At 43.5% G+C, this 20,984-nt stretch overlaps 1 protein-coding gene across 1 annotated transcript in view; it reads right to left on the minus strand.

The window, feature by feature from the left end:
- The window catches only part of LOC133110417 (tyrosine-protein phosphatase non-receptor type 11-like), a 47,126-nt gene that overhangs the window by 14,587 nt on the left and 11,555 nt on the right, over positions 1-20,984 (minus strand). Inside the window, exon 2 of the mRNA XM_061220501.1 lies at positions 14,470-14,592. Coding sequence (XP_061076485.1) covers positions 14,470-14,592 — 123 coding nt within the window. The remainder of the gene's footprint in view (positions 1-14,469; positions 14,593-20,984) is intronic.

The raw sequence follows: 20,984 nt of genomic DNA on the forward strand, positions 1-20,984 counted from the left end.
TCAATAACTGTACAACTAGATCAATCTGAAGAAGGAGACACTGCATGCACTGGTTAACATTGAAAAATCATTAAGCTCTGCCCAGTATAACAAAGAGGACTGTGGCTTCATCTGTGTCCACTGTACTGCTCGGGTGAGGCAGTCAAAATATTACCAAACAATCACAGCCCCCAACCCTGCCCCCGAGTGCACCTCCAGCCCACCTCTCCTCTCCTTTCAGCATGTCTGACCCCAATGGTCAGCTACAGAGGCCAGGAGACCACCAGTAAAAACACATTTCCTGTGGCTAGCATTTTTCCCTGTTTTGTCATGTTGGCCTGTGGCTTCCAGCCTCCGTACTCAGCTCCAGGGAGGACTGGAAGAAGCAGCTGCGATATCTGCCGAAAGTCTCCTCAGTTGGGGAAGAACGCCTAGTTTGCTATTATGGTCGGAGCAGTGCGAGACCAAGCGGACCGCATAACCATGCCATTGAGCCCCTGCCTCCCCACACCCCCCAAAGCACGCCCCACCCAGGGCTGGGGGGGTATCTGTGGGTCACTGTCCAAAAACATCTAGAATGAGGAAATGTAGCCTGCCCTGTGTTTGAGGAAAAGGTCATTCTGCAAGTTGCTACGTAACTTCTGATGCCATCCACAACTTTGCCACATTTACCACAGGAATTACAGGAAGAAATTTCACCACTTTACAAAGGATCAAGAAGAAATATAACTGCCGTAACTATCTAACCTCCACCCTCACATTTTATTTTATTTCTGAAGGACATGTGCAAGCACCCATTCGCCCAGTTAAACAATAAAAAGCAATATCGGAGGCTTCTAGAAGTCTAACCACTTATATGTTTCTCCTCAAGATGAATCACCAAGACATTGCTGTTTGCCATTTCTACCATTGTTGACATTAACAGGCTAGGTAGGAGATGTGTACCTCGTGTTTGGGTACTGAATAACTTAACCAACCAAACCTAGAAAAAGCAAGTATCTTTAAATGATTGGTGAGATTTTATGGTTTTGTGAGCAGTTTTCACTGGAGAATAACAATGTCAAACTTCTGCAAAACTTTGGGAAGAGGCACAAGTGGTTCATTACCCCACTATGAACAGAGCAGCAACTTCTCATCAGCTGCCCATCCAGCCGGCAAAGTGAAATTCTGTAGCTTTATTAAGCTGTTTGAAACAACTTGTTTTTTGCTTCTAATGATAATTTAATAGTCATTTTGAATAACTGTGGAGGTGGCTTATGTGCTTGTGTTACAGTTGACCGCAGAAACAATCCTGTATGGGAACTGTTTTTCGAAAGTGAGTTGAGGCGCACATTTAACAAACACTAGGAAATGGATGCCTGTATCCTCCTGGCGAGCTGGACCATTCAGTCCAGAGATAAGTGCTACAACCACGCAGGTTTAAGAGGCAAAGAGAAACACGCGCCTGCCTCTTATTTCTGAACGGAAAGGCAGCCAGCTTTGACAGGCACATCATGCGCTTCCGTAGCTGCAGTAATGCTGCAAAATCCTGAGCACGCTTAGTCTGGCTCGCAGAGAAAACAACATTATCTGCCACTTAGTGCTGATCCCCAAGACTGAGCCCTCAGTGCTGTGTGCCCCAGCACCCCCCTGGGCCCACAGCAGAGCTCATTACACCACAACACGCTGTGTGTGTGTGTGTGTGTGTGTGTGTGTGTGTGTGTGTATGTATGTGTGTGAGAGTGTGTGCATATGTGTGTCTATGCATGTGTGTGTGTATGCGTGTGTGCATATGTCAGCGTGTGTGTATGTGGGTGCATGTGGGTGTATGTATGGGTGAGTGTGTATGTATGTGCGTGTGCATGTGTGAGCATGTGCATATGTGGGTGCATGTAGGTGTATATGTGGGTGTGTGTGTGCATGTGCGTTTGTGTGTGGGTGCCTGCCTGTGTAAGCGCGTGTCTTTGTGTGCATGCATTCGTGCATAAGTGCTTGTGTGCGGGTGCATAAGTGTGTATGTGTGTGTGCACGTGTGTGGGTGCATGCGTGTGTATGCATGTGCACGTGTGTGCGCCAGCCCATGTGGGTGCATGTATGTGTGTGTGTGTGTGTGTGTGTGTGTGTGGGTGCATGTGTGTGGGTGCATGTATGTGTGTGTGTGTGTGTGTGTGTGTGTGTGTGTGTGTGTGGGTGCATGTGTGTGGGTGCATGTATGTGTGTGTGTGTGTGTGTGTGTGTGTGAGTACCTGCACTTCACACAGGTTTCATGAGACCCTATAAAAAGATGAAGGAGTGGGGAGCTTGCATTAGCTGGGCCTGTACTGACTGTTCACTGTGTGTGTGTGTGTGTGTGTGTGTGTGTGGGGGGGGGTAAGCTCCAGCTGCAGAGCTGACTGGTGTATAGTGTATTGAGGGCGTGGGAGTTTGCTACTGCGGGTCACAACACCCAAATTCCATTACTGAGCAATCACTGCAGTCTCAGTGGCTTCTGCCACAAATCTGGGACTGTGAAGTGGAACCAAGGGCCCGATGTGGGTCACATGATGGCCCGATCCCCCCACTCTCCACTGAAACTGCATTTCAGAGGTCAGGTTCCCTTTGCTGTATTGCAGTAATGATATCTTTGAAGAAAAATACCATGACTGTTCTTTTAGGATAATTATGGTCCAAGCCCTACAGACCTGATCAATCTCGCTTTGATTACCTGTGATTTTGCATTATGATAAGGGTCTAACTATTATGAACTAGCTCAATGTATAAATGTATAATGTATAAAACTGGCAATAGTGTTCCAGTTATTGGTACTGAAGGGAAGGTAATGGGTTACATATAATTTCGGCTGCATACAAACCTTGTATCTACAAACGATTCTCAGGGAAAATGTGGTTTTGAAGCAATTTCATTAGTTGCTGTGCTGATGTGTTTGCAGAACACGGAGCAATATTTAATGATAACTTTTGATTGATAAAAGAGAATATTCTCCCTGAAGATTACTTGTAGGGCCACTGGGTTGTACTTTGTGCTGAGAGTGAATAGCACTTACAGCGCTCTTTCACAGGGGAGAAACCCTAAGATAAGATTGGAGGGCGACCGCCCCACTGTACTCTCTCCTCAGAGAGCTCCACACCCTGCCTGCCCCACTGTACTCTCCTCAGAGAGCTCCACACCCTGCCTGCCCCACTGTGCTCTCTCCTCAGAGAGCTCCACACCCTGCCTGACTGCCCCACTGTACTCTCTCCTCAGAGAGCTCCACACCCTGCCTGCCCCACTGTGCTCTCTCCTCAGAGAGCTCCACACCCTGCCTGACTGCCCCACTGTACTCTCTCCTCAGAGAGCTCCACACCCTGCCTGCCCCACTGTGCTCTCTCCTCAGAGAGCTCCACACCCTGCCTGCCTGCCCCACTGTGCTCTCTCCTCAGAGAGCTCCACACCCTGCCTGACTGCCCCACTGTGCTCTCTCCTCAGAGAGCTCCACACCCTGCCTGACTGCCCCACTGTACTCTCTCCTCAGAGAGCTCCACACCCTGCCTGCCCCACTGTACTCTCTCCTCAGAGAGCTCCACACCCTGCCTGCCTGCACCACTGTGCTCTCTCCTCAGAGAGCTCCACACCCTGCCTGCCCCACTGTGCTCTCTCCTCAGAGAGCTCCACACCCTGCCTGCACCACTGTGCTCTCTCCTCAGAGAGCTCCACACCCTGCCTGCCCCACTGTACTCTCTCCTCAGAGAGCTCCACACCCTGCCTGACTGCCCCACTGTGCTCTCTCCTCAGAGAGCTCCACACCCTGACTGCCCCACTGTGCTCTCTCCTCAGAGAGCTCCACACCCTGCCTGCCCCACTGTACTCTCTCCTCAGAGAGCTCCACACCCTGCCTGACTGCCCCACTGTGCTCTCTCCTCAGAGAGCTCCACACCCTGCCTGCCTGCCCCACTGTACTCTCTCCTCAGAGAGCTCCACACCCTGCCTGACTGCCCCACTGTACTCTCTCCTCAGAGAGCTCCACACCCTGCCTGCCCCACTGTACTCTCTCCTCAGAGAGCTCCACACCCTGCCTGCCCCACTGTGCTCTCTCCTCAGAGAGCTCCACACCCTGCCTGACTGCCCCACTGTGCTCTCTCCTCAGAGAGCTCCACACCCTGCCTGACTGCCCCACTGTGCTCTCTCCTCAGAGAGCTCCACACCCTGCCGGTGGCCGTGCTGCATGCCTGTGGTCCGGCGGAGCACGTTGGCTGAGGTCTGGATCACATTACGCGCAGCAGAAACCTCACCGCAAAGCCACAGGTCGGCGAGCCTGGCTGAGCCTCTCCCCCTCGCACTGCAGCCCCCCCTCCTAAAGCACAGCACCAGCTCTCTGCCTCCTCTCTGGCCTTTCACACGCCAACACCAGGCCTGTGAGAGGTGCCCTCTCTCCGTGCATTTCCACAATCAGAATTCAACACGTAACAAGGAGGGACACCCATCTGCACCTGTTCCTGTGGACCATTCAGGCCCAGAGAAACAGCCCAAAACAATCACCCACGGCAACAGAACACTGCACAAAAGAAAAACAAATCAGACTCATATCGAGACTTAAAATCTTCTTTTACTTTTTTGCTAAATAAGATTAAACTATTGCCAATGAGGTGAGATAGTTTGACTCATTTGATTTGCCAATGGAAATTACAATCATCAAGCAAAACTGAACTAGCTTGAAACAAGCTAATATTTTCTATTTGAGAGAGAAAGATCTTCAGTCTCATTACATGACTAAGGCACTTAACACTTTTGCAGGAAAAAAAAAAACTTACATAGATATCTCAGTCAATATCTGAATGCCACCAACCTGGGCAATTTCAATGCAATGCAATAGAGTGTGGTGTGGCAAAGTAAGTGCAACTAAGAGTGCCAGCAGTCCCTTGCAATTGGCTTCCCTTCCCAAATGTGCACTAAGGCAATTCCAGTTACAATGAGATGGATTGATATGCCCTCTTACATAAAATATTAATAATGCGGGAATTCTCAAAAATCGATTCCTGACTGGAATAATGGAGTTTCTCAGCTCAGTAGACTATAGTACTCTATAATGGGGAATTTTTATTTTTTTTATTTGCATCTACAGACAATAATAAAACCCCCAAGAGCATGATACTCACAATGACCTCACCTTCAGTGACCTTAAAACTTAAATTAAATTACCGTGATGTAGGAGAGAACTCTGCTCCTGTTTAATAGAAAAAGTACAGTGCCCTCCAAAAGGATGTTAACGGTACAGTGAAACTTTCTATTGCCATATACTGTACTTAAAGCACATGCATTTGAGATCAAAATATGACTATAAGAGAAAAGTACTGAGAATCAGCTTTTATTTACCACTTTACCAAAAAAGCTGCTTTTGTGTTGAGTCCCCCCATTTTCAGCTGAGCCTAATTAAGTTAATGGATGAACTTAAAATTAAATCAAAGCAATAAAGTCTAGGATTTGGTTGGAAAGCCCTTAAATGCAATTTTTTGTACAGAGCCAGATAAAGTCATTCTGTATACTTCCAAATTCTTCTTATGGATGCCCTCCTCCATTACATCATCAATACTGATGAGTGAGCCTGTTCCAGAAGCAGCCATACATGCCCAACCATGACACTACCTCCTCCATATTTGCTTTGGATCATGAGCTGCTTCTTCCTTTTTCCACACTGTTGGCTTTCCTTTGCTTTGGTAAAGGTTTATTTTGGTCTCATCTATCTATATATAGCTTTGTTCCAGAACTTTTTTGGCTCATCTCAATCAGTTGAAAATGAATTTTTGATAATTTCAGAAAAATGTAAACTTAAAAACCTTGACAATGAATGTAAAATACTATCAGAACCAATACGGATGATGGAAAATAATAATTATTTGAGTATAACAAAAAAAAGAAAAAGACTCTACTGTTAACATTCTCTTGAAGAGCACTGTATATTTGCCTTGGCATTCATGTTCTGGGGTACGCTATCATTTCGAAATCAGCCCTCCATATGTGTAGGTACTTGTTTTTTGGCTGTCAGCGATTCAGAATGTGAGCACAAATTTCCTATCTCTGAACTTTATTTCGAAAGTCTGTACACACAGCACACATCTGTTTCCCTTGCTACTCACCCCCATCATGGTAGGAGTCAAACTAAATATGGAAAGATACATTTCTGTAAAAGACATGCACATTTAAACAAACTCTAGTTGTGATTGACAAAACTGGCTTTAATTCAAAGGCAAAATTGCGTATTCAGGAACTTAAGTAACATTTTGTATTTTCTAAGCAAATAAAGCTGCATTCAACCCATTTTTATGTTACCTCCATCCTCTCAATGGAAGTGATCTGACAGCCACAGTACAGATGATTATTTGGTTAAGACAAAAGATAGTAGCAACCTGACTGTTATTGATCAGATATCTAATGGTCTCAGTATAATGTCTCAACAAAATGAGTGTGCCCATCATTATACTGCAGCAGTGCTCTCCATTGGAGGAGGAAAAGTGCCCCCTACTGGTTCACTAAACCACGTCCTCCAGCAATCATCTTCGACCTGCAGGTCTCAAATCCAGGCATTAACCAGGCTCAGCCCTGCTCGGCTTCAAAAGGCCAAAGGCATTTCAGTTATCACGTCAGCCCATATGTGGAAATGCAGCCGGGCCATCCGCACACGCATCGGCGGCAGAATACTTTATATGGGTTCCATAGCGAGCGGTGGCGACGGCACGTGTTGCTCGCGAGGCCGGGCTGGCGTGTTCCGCGGGCGGGGCGGGGGCGGGGGTGCTGGGAGAGCGCCCTGCCCCAGCATGTTGCATCCCGGGACATTCTGTGCCGGGGAGGCGGCGGTGACTGGCGCTCAGCTGGCCCCGGGGGAACTGCGCTTACGCCAAGGGGGGCGTGCTGCCAGGTCAGCCCATCACATGCCGAGCATTCCCCAGCATCACCCCCACCCTCCACATCAATTCCTCTGCTAATTACCACGGGGTTCAGTGTCAGCTCTACAGTGTGTAATCTGCATTTAAATACACCAAACGCATATATCCACTCCAGAAATCCACCCTATTAATCGGTAATCCTCTGCCTGTGCCCTTCTTCTTTGCGTTGGTGTATTAGGCAGCCTCTATTACACTGACTAGACAAATAACTGGAAAGAAAAATCTAATAATGAAGCATGTAGGACTTCTTTTAATGTGATATATTAAGTTGGAAGACCACTGGGCACCTTCCAGAACATTCTCTTGAAGTAGGTAAGCAATGACGGTGTACCGGAACGCCGTATGTGTTGGCGGTGGTGCACCTGGGGGCAGAGGGGGAGAGGTGGGGAGGGGACACAGACGCGGTGGGGGAGGGGGGTAAGCATGCCAGGGCTCGCAGGAGTGTCGTGCTGGGCCTGTCAGTGTGATTTAAAGTGGGGTCGTCTTCTGTGGTGGAGGGGGAAGGGAACGGGCGATGGGTGCTGGAGTGGCAGCCTTCAGGGCCGAGTTCTTGGAAGCACCCCTTCTGAAAAACTACACCGTCTTTTAAAAATACAGATATCCCTTTGCTGTCATCGCTGCTGTATCTGGGGCGTAAGTTCCCAGGCCTGGAGGCCCCTCTTCATGGAAAGCAGGGAGGCTTATCCCCGACTGCCCCGTTGCACGGCGGATACATTTAGGAAAAAGCAGGGGGGCAGGACATACAGTAGTGTGCACAAATGTGGGCGCCCCCGGTCAAAAAGCCTTTTGAAATGAGCATCTAAGTGAACAGAAGTGACAAGGTTAAACATGACACATTTCTTCACATTTTAAAGCAAGATTACTTTTTTATTTTAATTTTTTACACCTTCATCTTTCCAGGAGGTACTTCATAGTTTATAATTGATTTCGAGGTACGCTTTGGATGGTTGTCTTGCTGGAGTGCCCAACCTCTCTTCAACTTCAATGTCTGGGCTGATCTTCAAACATTAGCCTCCAGAATTTTCTTGATATTTGGTGGAATCCATTCTTCCTTCCAATATTTCCTGTGCCCCCAGCTGTCAGACAACCCCAAAGCATAATGGATCCACCTCCATGCTTAGCAGCTGGCAAGGTGTTCTTCTCTACAAAGGCTTTACCCTTTTTTCTCCAAACATACCTTCTTTGGTGGTGCCCAAAAAGTTACATTTTGGTTTCCTCAGGCAAAGCACATTGTTCAAAAAGGCATCAGGCTTCTTAATGTTTTCTTTTGCATACTTCAGATGCTTAATTTTGTTTCTGGCAGCTCTGCCATGTAGGTCTTTATTGCTTAAAGTACAGTGTATTGTTGTCCTGTGAACAGCTAGACCTGTGTTTGCTAGTCTTTTATGCAGCTCTTTAGCAGTGATGTGTGGGTTCTTCTGAGCATTTCTCACCAGGTCTCGTGCTATTCTATCTGAAATGTTTCTTGGTCTTTCAGACCTTTCAACTGTTCCATTTATCTTCCATTTAATAATAACGTTTCTGACAGTGAAAATAGATAGTTTGAAAGATTTCGTTTTTGCAGGCTTCTTCTTGATGGAAATGAACCACCTTCATTTGAAAATCCTGGGACAACTGTTTAGAGGAACCCATGGTTGTTACTGTAACACCAGACAGAACAACCACTGAAGTTGGATACTTTAGAAAGCATGGAGTTACTTCTGAATAAAAAGTTCAGCCCTGGAATTATATTCACCTGACAAAAAAGGACCACTGCGACTGTTAAGTATTGATTGGATTTAGACTAGGGCGAAGATTAGGGATCGCACATCAAAGGATCCTTTCTGCAGGCAGTATTATATCATTAGATGGCTGGTATGCTCTGAGGAAAGAGATAAAAGTGAAAGAGACTGATAACAGCTCTATTCAGCACAGCAACGATGGTACATATAGCAAGCAATATGTCTGAAGCAGTTGCTCTATATCTCATTTATGCAACTATAGGCAATGCTCACCACAGAGCAGAGGTGGCTTCCTTTGATGAGTGGTCACTCAGTACATAAGAGACTGACTCTATAGCTCTATGGTACAATGTGGAGCAGTGGAACAGGCTTGTAGAGTATGTACAGCATCCTGCTAGCAGCTAGCAACACTGCAGATGGCACCCAGGCGAAATGGGACGTGTGTGCTCCTGCCTCCGAGGAAGGAGGGCAGACGGGGAGAATTTGGGGTGTTAGGTGGTTGCAAGGCACCGGGTGTGTGGTTACACTGTCGCCTAGCGACTGTATCTACCCTGACTGGCCCGTCGTAAGGGCAGGGTATGATAAACTACTAAATCTGACTTCGCCATTCCAGTCATTCTCAGACACCCCATGCTCGACTCACATTAACTCCACTCCACACCCCCCCCCCGTTACCCTTTCTCACCACACCTCAGCCCACCCACACCGACCCCCTCCCCCTACCACCACCCTACCACCCCTTGTATGGAACATGCCCTGCATTCCAACAATGTGCACAGCATGTCCACACACTCCTTTCCCCAATTTATTATATTCATCCATGTAATCTAGTAATGTTTTCCAAGGGTATGGACAGACCCTCAGCTTCAATACTAATTCCCATCACCTCTTCACAACTTCACAACAAAATGTTATCTACATTCAAAAATGGGGAGTCATTAACATTTGCATGAGACTGGAATGGCAAAAATAAAATTACATAATTTCAAGGTCGCATTCCTTCCATAATAATGCAGATTCTACTACTGCTGCTATTGTTGCTACTACTACTAATAAAAAAGAATAATGAACAATAAGGGTATAGTATCTTTATCTTCAATAATTTACATCCATAGCACTGGTATGTACTTGTGTGTATTAGTCTAATAATCCAAAGCACACAATGAGTCTGTCAGGATTTCTTATTCAAATATTGGCTGATGGAAGTTGGAAAAGCTGGCAAACACTGGAAGGTGACAAGGTTGTGTGGGAACCTACCCCTGTTGAACTCTCAGTTGTCATCCAGGAATAAATCATTTTGTCTGAAATGTACTGTATGAAATGGCTGGGCACATGATTGTGATGTTGACTGCTAATGTCGAATATAAGGGGGTTGTTCATCAAGCCTCCTACTACTCTTTATCTCTTGGATGAATTAATATCAGTTATTAAATTATTAAAATTGATTAAATTATTAAAACACACCTGCTTTCATTGGCCTTGTAATTGTTTGCTAACAGAATTTAAACGGTAGGAAATCTTCTGGCTAAAACTGTACAGCAAGCAGGATTACGGAGTAAGCTGGATAACTGCAAGGAGTAAAACAGGCCCAAACATGGACATCTGGACCAAGCACTGAAGTACCAAGCTGTTCAGAGTTTTACTGAGCACAGTTATCCAGCTAACTTCGTAATCTTGCTTTGTGAAACAGGGCCTAGCTGTAGTCTCAGCATGTTGGTCCAAGAAGATCAAGCAGGAAGAGAGCGGCCATGGCCTCAGCTCTGCAGTGAAATGCACACCTGCATGAGCGAGCCGCTCCACTGGCCATCGTCAGCACGTCTGTTTCTGGCTCCAAAAAAACCTCTGACCTTCTCACCAGACCCACTCAAAGCCCCGAGAAGCCCTCCAAATGGAGTTTCCATTTGAGTAGAGCAACCAAGGCAAGCGAAGGGCGCCTTTCACACAGCACCATATGAAGAGTTTAACGGGGCGCACCATAGCTACCACACCAAAAAGAACGTAAGCTTTATTCCACTTGACTCTCAGGAATAAAGTGACAGTGAAGGAACAATTTAATGCACCTATAGGGTACCACCCCAACGACAAGCATTTGTACCTTTAGGCACTTTTTATACCTTTATTTCTGAGTGTTGGGCTAGGTAAATGGAAAACGAGGGTAAATCATACTGAGAGTGCAAAATATATGATATTACATATACCCCCCCTAGGACTGGGTGCGTGAGTCTCGGGCCATTGCTGGCTATGGCCGGGGGTCCTCGGCGGGGAATGATAGCGAGTAAACCAGCTAGTTCAGTTGATCTCATCACTCTCTAGCGGCCACTCCTGGTCAGACCAGGCACCTGCGGAATATGCTGACCTCTGACGACATGGGCAGTACATAATTGGTGGAGCATCTGCGGTGTGGAAAAAGAAGACTAGGCATTGCCTTAATCAGAGGAGGTGTGTCTGTACTCTCCTCCTGAAGTCGGCAGGAGGGGTTGCAATGGTAAATCAGCAAATTCAGGTTTGGGAAAAACCAGGGATAAAATTTGGGATAAAATATACATTAACAAAATGGCATTAACGAAAACCGGCCTGCGTCAGATAACCGAACCGTTTCCCCCCTCGCTCCAGTAGCTATGCATCACTAGTGCAGGGTCAACTAAATTTCCCTTTTTTTAAAATATGCAGCTCTGTGAACAAAAAAAAGAACCTTGTTGGTAGTGTAGACACTTTTTCCATTGTTGCACAGCAGGTTATTTTGAGCCTTTCTTTCTTATTCTGGACATCCTGTGTGTCTTTTCTATACTGCTGCAAATGTTTGTGTCGAGTTCAGTGTTTTCACTGACTTGAGCATACCTTCACTTTAATGCTCAAAGATTGACTAAATAATCTTGATCTATGCTCTTAATTATTTAATCAGTCCAGCTTGATGAAAATGATAAATTACAACTGAAGACAACAAGTTTCAGGTACCCTAGAAATATCTTACCGTGATGCACAGGGCGGCCTGTAGTGTAGTGGTTAAGGTAAATGACTGGGACACGCAAGGTCCGTGGTTCTAATCCCGGTGTAGCCATAATGACATTGAGCAAGGCCCTTAACCCTGCATTGCTCCTGGGGAGGATTGTCTCCTACTTAGTCTAATCAACTGTGTATCGCTCTGGATAAGAGTGTCTGCCAAATGCCAATAATGTAATAAAAAGTATCAGTAATTCTTATGGAAATCAGCACAAATTCCATCATGAGTATCAGTCTTCCTTTACATTGTCAGCAGTGGCTTGGAAGATTGTTTTATGTGTAGTTTCAAACTACATTTTAGTAGTTTTTAACTAAATACTTGTTGAGAATGACTTTTTTCTCAGTATGAAGATAATGTTAAGGCCCGGACACACCAAACCGACGGTCGGCCGCGGAGCGCCGACAAAGATCGCCTCGCGTCGATACGCGTCGTTAATGTTGGCTGTGCCGAACACACCGCAACGACGGTCCGCCGACGGCCGAGTTGCACGTACGTTCTGCGCCCGCGTGAGAGGTAATAACTCTCCACACCAGCAGGTGGCGATAGTCTGTATTTGTCTTTCAAAAAATGGAAACCGGAAGACCAGGGAATGCGTTTGCATTGCGTTGGACCTAGAAGCAGCCATTGTCTCGCTCGCAACAAACAGTTTGCAGCAATTTCCTTGTTCTCTCGCTATTTAGTAATACTAATCGAAAATTATGTCTGGTAGTGATAATAACTTTGGAATAGCTTGCTTTCGTTGCATCCGTTTCTCTTCTCGTGCACTGATTCGCTAGCTGGACAGCCAATCAGAGAGCTCTCTCTCATCGACGGCTCCGGGGGCGTCGGAGCCCTCCAAAACCCTCCGACGGAGTGTCGGCGTGCGGGACACACCGGAAAGACTCGGCCGACAGGGCGCCACCGACGTCCGACGGCCGACCGTCGGTTTGGTGTGTCCGGGCCTTTAAGGCCAGTGTCTGAGGACATTGCTGATTCTGATGACACTTGCCTGCAGCTAACAGACCCTCTGGGGTGGCTGACCCCCCAACTCGACTGACTTAGAGCAGCATGACAGGTTTTGTGGGCTCACAAAGTCACTGAGCCTTTTGTGCATCACACACAAATGTCTGACTTATATAGTATGTGCACATGTGTACATATGTAATGTATCCAAGGGTAGTAACAACCGAGGTACCACAGCACTTTCTCACAATATCGCTGCAATGTTATAATATTGCTAAAAACCTTCTAGTAACATTGTGAGAACCTTTTGTGAACATGGATATCTTAAGAGGTCTTTTCTTTCAGCTGTAATTCCACTTTAATATGCCTTGCAAACCATCATTTCTGCCATTGTGCAAATCAAAATCAGCAGTATTGATTTTGCATTAATATATATAAAATGATTACACTCAGCATGTGTATAATGTTGGAGATGTTTATTTATAACCAGTAAAATGGTCTCCAAAAACATCACTACAGTCAAGTAGCATGAAACAAACACACTGCACACCATGGTATTAGAGTTGGATTTCTATCTGGACTTAGGAACCAAAAGGGACTAGAATGTTCCTGGAGGAACTACAAATCTTTGAAGGTCTTCTATTATAAAAAAGATGATGCTTTCTTTCTGCTTTGTTTAGCAATTTTTCTGAAAGAATGGAAACTTCTCAAACCAGAAAACGCCTACGTGCACTCTGAAAGGCTCACAGAAAGGTACAACAGGCAGAAGCCCACACACACTCAAAACCACACAGACAGACACACTAAATCTGATAAGATAAACCCGCGCTTCCATTTTTCTAAAGAAGCATTCAGTGTTTAGGTGAACCCAACCAAATAGGACGTGGGCGATTCTGCTCTGATCACAAACAAATCAACCGCTAGCACCAAGCAAAATTATTTCCACAAATGCAGTGGCTCTGGATGCTATCATGTACATTTCAGCATGAAAAGCCTATCTTTAGTCACACGGAATCAAGAGGAAAAAAGTGTTCACTCACTCACTACCCATGTGAATATTTAAATGGTTGGCATTTATATAGCACCGTTATCCAAAGCGCTGTATAATTGATGCTTCTCTTTCACCCATTCATACACACACTTACACACCAATGGCGACTGGCTGCCATGCAAGGCACCAGCCAGCTCCTCAGGAGCAATTGGGGATGAGGTGTCTTGCACAGGGACACTTCGACACACCTAGGGGGCAACCCTCTGACTGAGTTTACGTCACCCCAATATTTAGAGTAGCTCGCCAACAAATGTAATTATTTCTACTTTAATTTAAAGTCATTTTCAGATTTGGCCATTTATTGTTGCAGCAGCACATTATGGGAAATAAGTTGGTAGCTGGAGATAAATGTGAATGATGGGTGACTTCTATATTTGTACATATAAATGGGTTGTAACATTATTATTTTTCAGAACTACAGTTATGCTTCATACACATTTATTTCAGTGTAGGACTTACAGCAGACATGCTCATCCCTTACAAATAAGTGTAGTGAAGACCCTGTAGAACAAGTCAACTAATGCGGATTTATATTCACCTATTGTGAGGTGATTGGCTTAAATATTGCATTGCATTGCAACCATTAATATTAATAGGCACAGGAAAAGAAAACTGTTCATGTTCGCGATGTTAAAATGCCTTCATGCTAATGTTAAATGAACAGGACTTTAATATGAGGTGATAGCAGAATCTGAAGATGTGGATTTTAGTTGCAGGACTTCCCTTTCAGTTTGGATGTAAATGAAGAGACACAGAGCCCATTGGATTGGCTGGCTGGCTGGTTGTTGGCGTGACTCTGACACAAACAGCCCTGCTCTTTCCAGCCGCACACAGCGCGGTTGATGAAAATTCCCCAGTGACGTGGCAGAGGACGGTTACCTGACGGAAAGCGTGAAGTCTCCTGGGTTGCTCTTACTTGGCCGGGCCAGAAAGTTCCCGTGGACACCCCGCGTTAGGAGCAGCTGCTCTGCCTCGATCCCAGTGATGTTGGGGTGGAACCACCTGTGAGGGGGGAAGCAGAACCACCTCAGACTGGGGAATGAAACGAAATGTAGAAAATATTTCATTCTGAAAAGTACATTTTGAGGTTCAAGTTGGCAGAGAAACAAAGGCTCAGGTGTAATATTTCCATCTACATTTATTTGCCATGGTTCACAGCTCAGAATAGAAACAGAAGTGGAAGCCAAAAATAGAACATTAATAAATAAACACAAAAGGAAAGCAGTATGTATCCAACAGCCCAGATATCCATGTCAATATTGTATACACAAACCTACACTAACATACATTAGACAAACTTTATTCTGATACTGTACAATGCAATGGACAGAAATCTTTAACCACTCCCCCCACATACAGCAACCAGCACTATATAATATAGAACATAATTTATCATTATTTTATCATGGCACAACGAACATGGTTTTATACAGCAAAAATTAATAATACAGTGTTTAAAGCGGACTAGACATGCAGCTTTAGACATCCATCCCACAATGTATGGATGTCCGGCTTAACACAGCGACCTGGCCGTGATCCTCCAAAATCGGGTATTCCCTGGGATTAGTGTTTTATCACTTGCAGTGAACCTTAATCTACTGCCTAAATAACCTGGATATTGCTGCCAGGGGCTGCCACTCTTACTTGTATCTGGCCTTAAGGGTCAAAACAACCAACTGAGGGCTGTTTCTTCAACTCCAAATGAACTGAGAGAAAAGTAAAAGCAGAACTAAACAGGAACAATTGGCAAACTTAAGAGAAAACAGAGGGAATGCAATGCTCCGCTTGCTACAAGGTCAGATTGTAGCTCCATGGATGTGTTTTTCTGTAAATGGGACCTGTCGTGTTCTACCCTGTCACCTTACACCTGTGAACAATTCCACAGAGTCAGTCCCATGCCCTAATTTTGGCAACAATCCTGCCAGCTTGCACTGATAACCGGCATCACAGAGAAGTGCCAAGCAGAACCTTGACAGTTACGGCCTGACCAATCAACCAAGCAGTAACATGACACAACCACACCTTAGAAAGCCCCTTATTTTGGAAGACAGATTCTCTTCGTAATCATCACTTTCAAAAAACAGATGAGCACTAAACAGACATCATTCACAATTCCACTGATAAAATCATGTCTTCTATGACACGGCATGAACTGTTACAAGCTCTGTCCATTAACTTTTCTCGATCTTGAATCTTCGTTCTATGTAAATTTACCTTTCACTTTCTTGATAGCATCTCAACACAGCTACTGTCAATAATACTTTTTTTATTTTATTTTTTGCTTAGTACAAATGCTGAACATTTTATTTCTCCAGCAATTCTCAGCGACAGAAAGGTTATTCTTATGTTGCATACATATGCTTTTTTCACTACACCCACGCCTCCATATGTCACAGTATTATGGAGCCAACCTGCTTAAATAAAGGAATAATAACAAATAGAAATTCCAAATGGGGCAGGCTTAATAACTCCACAAGCAAATGATTTAAACCCGTGACTTACTGAGCATGAGTTATCCAAAGAGAAGTATGTCAAAAGGAAAGCAGGCTACCGGTCTGATATTATTGGTTATCAAATTAAGTGAAGAGATAAATTATGAGCAGCCCGAAAAAAGAAAAAAAAGAAAAAAAAAAGTCTACAGTAAGTTACCATTCCAGAAAAAGATTCTTGACTTCACTCGCAAAGTTTGGAATAATTTGGAGCTTTGAACGATTCCTGAATGGTTCATACATCAGGGGTTCAACTATATTAATATTGCACAGTAAACAGAAAAAGGTGGAACATACATTGGTACCTTAAAACCACATATTGGGAATTTTTCCAAACCTGCTTATTAGGGTGCGACACCCAAATTTACACAGATCATTATTATGTTGATAGATGTTACTCACCAACCATGGTCATTATTATTTTGCTAGAATTACAATTAGAATAAATATAATTACAATTTAAATTGGGGGTAACAACTCTAATAACTGTTGACTTCACAGTCACAGTCAGTTGGAGACAATGGAATGATTATTTCTGTACATGGCATTTATGTACACAAATGTGTATGTCTAGATCTTTCACTTGTTTACACACCACCAGCACAAATAATAAAGAAAAGCAAAGGATGTGTTTTTGTGTGGTGTTATTTTAAAGGGCTAAAGCTTCTGACAGGTCCCTGATATAGTAAATTAAATACTAGGTTGCCAGGTACGTGATGCATGGATGCCAGCTGTGAGCAGTGTTGTTGAGGCTCTTGCACCCTATGGCCTGGACTGATTATGGACAGCTACAATGCCTGACTGTAGCTGGGAGGCTTGTGGCGCGATGCACAATTGCCTGTAACAATGCCCCGGGAGGGATTTATTGGTAAGCACGGTATTGTAACCAAATCATTTGAAAGCAATTATCGACCTAACCAGAAATGTCCTTTTCCAGTGCTTTGATGACTATGTGTGCCCCTGTTTGGCTGTGCGCTTGCCTCCTCACCATTGAGCAGTTTGATGCCTCATCACTGCCATGTTACTCGCCAACTTGTACCTTGGCCAGTATGGCCAGACAGCTGTGAAAGTCATTCCAGATGAGAATGAATGAATGAATGAATTAATTAATTAATTAACAAATTAATAAACAAATGAATTCATTAATTACAGTAATGAAGTCGCCATGGGGCCCTGGTCTTGCAGTAGTCCTCTACCCCAGGGTTATAGTGATCCCAATATAAATCCAGTTTTCCTTGTAACTGCTGAGAGGGTGCAACATAAATTGCAATGGATTTATTTATTTTTCCAACCCCTGGAGCAATCAGCTGTGTAAGAATAGGCTAGCCAGGCAGCGAGCCACACGGGCGGTGCAAACGCACTCCAGAGCATTTTTGCCCCTTACTGTAAAACACCTCCCGAATCTCAAACAGACCCCAGGAACCTTTTCTCAAACCCCAGCACAGTTCCTCCCCAACAGGTCAAAGGCCTTTTAGGATGAGTAATATGGCAGTACGAACGACCAATTTCCATAATCTCAGATAAAGTGGGAACTGAATAAGAGCTCAGAAACAGAACAGTTCATTTGGCGGGATTATGTCGGGATAGTTTCGCCAACAAAGCTGTACAAAGCATTTTAAGTTTCAGGCAAATGTGCAGTGCGGTGGCCATGGAAAAAAGCATGAGAGAGCATTCAGAATCAGAAACTATATCTGTGCCATTAGTCAATGACAACACTCTAGTGACTGCATGAATATATAAGCAAGCATGATGGATCTAACTGAATCACCATCTCTGTGAAACCTGAGTGAATGGGTCAATGACAAGGGTAACAATTTCATTCAGGCTAGATAACACAGATTTTATTCAGTAAAAATGTGTCATTTAAATTGATTGAGCGGAGATCGCTTCTCAGCATTTTCTCACCACAAGTTTTGTGTAAGAGACTTGAACACATTGACCCATAATCGAGAGCAAATTTAATGTTTATATAGTATAATAGTAGTCAATATTTTATTCCATGAGCACTACATACTTGAATAAATTACTAAAGAAAAGATTCGGAATAATTAATCTGTTATGTAACACGACATTTGTGACTGCTGTCATCATATGATTCTAAATTAAAATATATTAATGAATTCTACTAGCTGAAAATAACATTTTAGAAATAACTAAATATCATTTTAATGAAGGTTAAAAAAATGATTTTATTTGCATTTTTATCCTATTAAAAAAAAATTCTAAACTGGAATACCTTATTTGTCACTGACCCAAATGCAAAAAATTCTAATAAATTCTAATAAATGCGAATAGAGAGATTCTGGATTGACCTCAAATAGGCCTTATTGATCAGCATCTTCTGTAAAGCTACCGCACAAACAAACCCTGTAGCTTGTGTTTCTCCATGCTTCCTACACTGAATGCCATCTCATCATCGTCTTCTGGATAACCCTCCATGGTTGTCCCCTGCTACTAGAATCCACAATTTTATTATTTTGTTCTTCTTTGATACAAATTCAAAGTACTTCTTCAAATGTCAATGAGTTAACATACAATGCACAGGATTGTAGTTCTCTGACCATAAAAAGGCTTAGCCCCGGCACAAGGGCTCACTGCTTCTGTGACCTCATGGGATTGTGTTTCACAAAGTGCCGTGTGAGAACATTGCCAAAGGCCCAGATGGGTATACACTGTTCGCTGGCCTCTTCCAGGAACATCTGGACCAGGCTAAGAGTCCTGAAATGAGAACATCTGGTCACTGGTGTCTTTCCATCTTGTGAAGCAGACGTCCTCGTGCTCCTCCAGAGATTACGGGATATCGTTTCAAACACAGTAAATTGAAAGCGATTACGACTGTCAGGATTAACCAGAGAAACATGCAAGTGGTGAAAGGACCAGTGATCACAGTGTGTTACACCACAGAGACAAAAACGGCACACTAGACATAAAATGTAGTCTGTTTAGCCCCCGTGTCCACAGGGTCTAAAACAAACCACCCTCACCAGACCTCCTGTGAAAAAGCATCTTCAATGAATTTTAAACTGTAAATCACGTAGAAATAACCCGTCACTCAACAATAATCATAGATTATTATATAGACTCTACTCTACTCTACACTACTCATTCTAACTACAAACATACACATACATCATTCATCATTGATTTTATTTGCTGTACTACATGTGTGGCACTTAGCACTGATTATGAACATAAAGTACTGTTTTAAAAACTGCCGGGATAAAAAGACTTAAAAGACAATATCTGTGCCCTGACTGTGTACCACTTTTATAAAAACATTAAAAGCAATGTTCAACATTTTTCTAATGGAAGGGACACCACAGAAAAAGTTATCATATTCAAATTTGGGGGGTTTTAACTGCTGTTAAACTCAACAGGAGGGATTTTATGGATAGGGTAGTTTACGTTTGTGAAAGTACACTGTGCCTGGAACCTTTTTCATTTTGAGCAATTTTAAAAAACAAACTCTTTAAAAATGATCTGAAACCTAGCCCCCGTACCTTTCACTATATAAAAATGTGAAATGTTTGTAATTGTAATGAGGTGCATCTCTTGGGCTGAACAACAGGGAAATTATAATTAAATTTAATGCACAAATACATTTCATTTACTAACTGGAGTGAAATAAAGTAGACAAGGGAAATGTTAAGAGCATTAACCTATGAACATAACTGCCAAAACAGCCACTTGTCAACTACCTTTAATTTTGAGTTTTTTTGTAATGTTTGCAATCATTTTAAAATTCATGATTCTTGTTTCATGATTAAAATCTCTTAACTCAAGCCAAATGACTCCCCGGAGTCTGCATCTTTGGTTAGGAGACAGATGAAAACCACCCACATTATTAAAAGACAAAATATCAAAGACAATGAGCAAGAAACAACCTTATCACAGAGTATCCGTGCTCATGGGATCTGAAATAATGTACAGTATATATGGTTCCATTGCTGACAAGTATTAGGCAAACAATGGGTTTGTCATTTGCATAAACATTACATTGCAAAAATAATGACAGCCACGGACATTCAAATATTGGCCGAAATGTTTTTTTTTAATCATATTGTTTCATGATGAAATTCACCAATTCAACTTCCAGTGTTGTCAGTGTTCCCCATTTGACTTATTTACAAGGTAAAACTTGTCACAATCAAGACGAATGACAGTTCCTGCGATTATGGCCGTTTCTTTTTGAATCTTTTATGCCATCGCCACAGCGGATCCTTGGTTGTGTCGTTGAGTGTGTCTGTGCATCATCAATAGCTGCATTTGGCTAGCTAGTGTTGTAATTTAGCTTAAGAGTCCTACACTTATTTCAGCTTCAAGAAAATGAAGCAAAACACAGTTTCCTGCAATTGATATTATATAGTGGAAAATACCTCCAATAAATTAAAGAGAAGCTAAATTTGTTATTATAGTCATTGCAAAAGCTATGCATGCATACATACACTTAGTGACCACTTACATACAAGGCATTTATTAGTACTTTTTAACACTTAAGAGACTTGAGCTCCTGCTGCTGTCTATATGCATGAACCATGGAGTCATACAACAGAGTAAGACACGAGACTCTGAGTGGTCCAAGAAGTAATGCTCACAAAAGCGTGCTGCATTAATTGTTAATGGCTATTACTAGCAATAAGGCACAGGGCCATCAAACAGGAAGCAGCTCTCAATAATTAGAACTTGTTATGAATTATCTCTATATGAGTCATACATATGTGAAAAACCTAAAATAATTTCCAGCAATTGAGAAAAAAAGAGGAATAATCTATTCACACTTTGTCATTCTTGTGTGGTTTCCCAAATGTGTCAGAGGTGACTAACCAGCAATGAGGATGGGGTAACACACGGTAGCGGGAGAGAGGAGGGGTGGGGGTGGGACAGGGTAGGGGCGAGTGCCGTCCA

Source organism: Conger conger, chromosome 14, assembly GCF_963514075.1.
Source record: "Conger conger chromosome 14, fConCon1.1, whole genome shotgun sequence".
In the NCBI taxonomy this organism is placed as follows: Eukaryota; Metazoa; Chordata; class Actinopteri; order Anguilliformes; family Congridae; genus Conger; species Conger conger.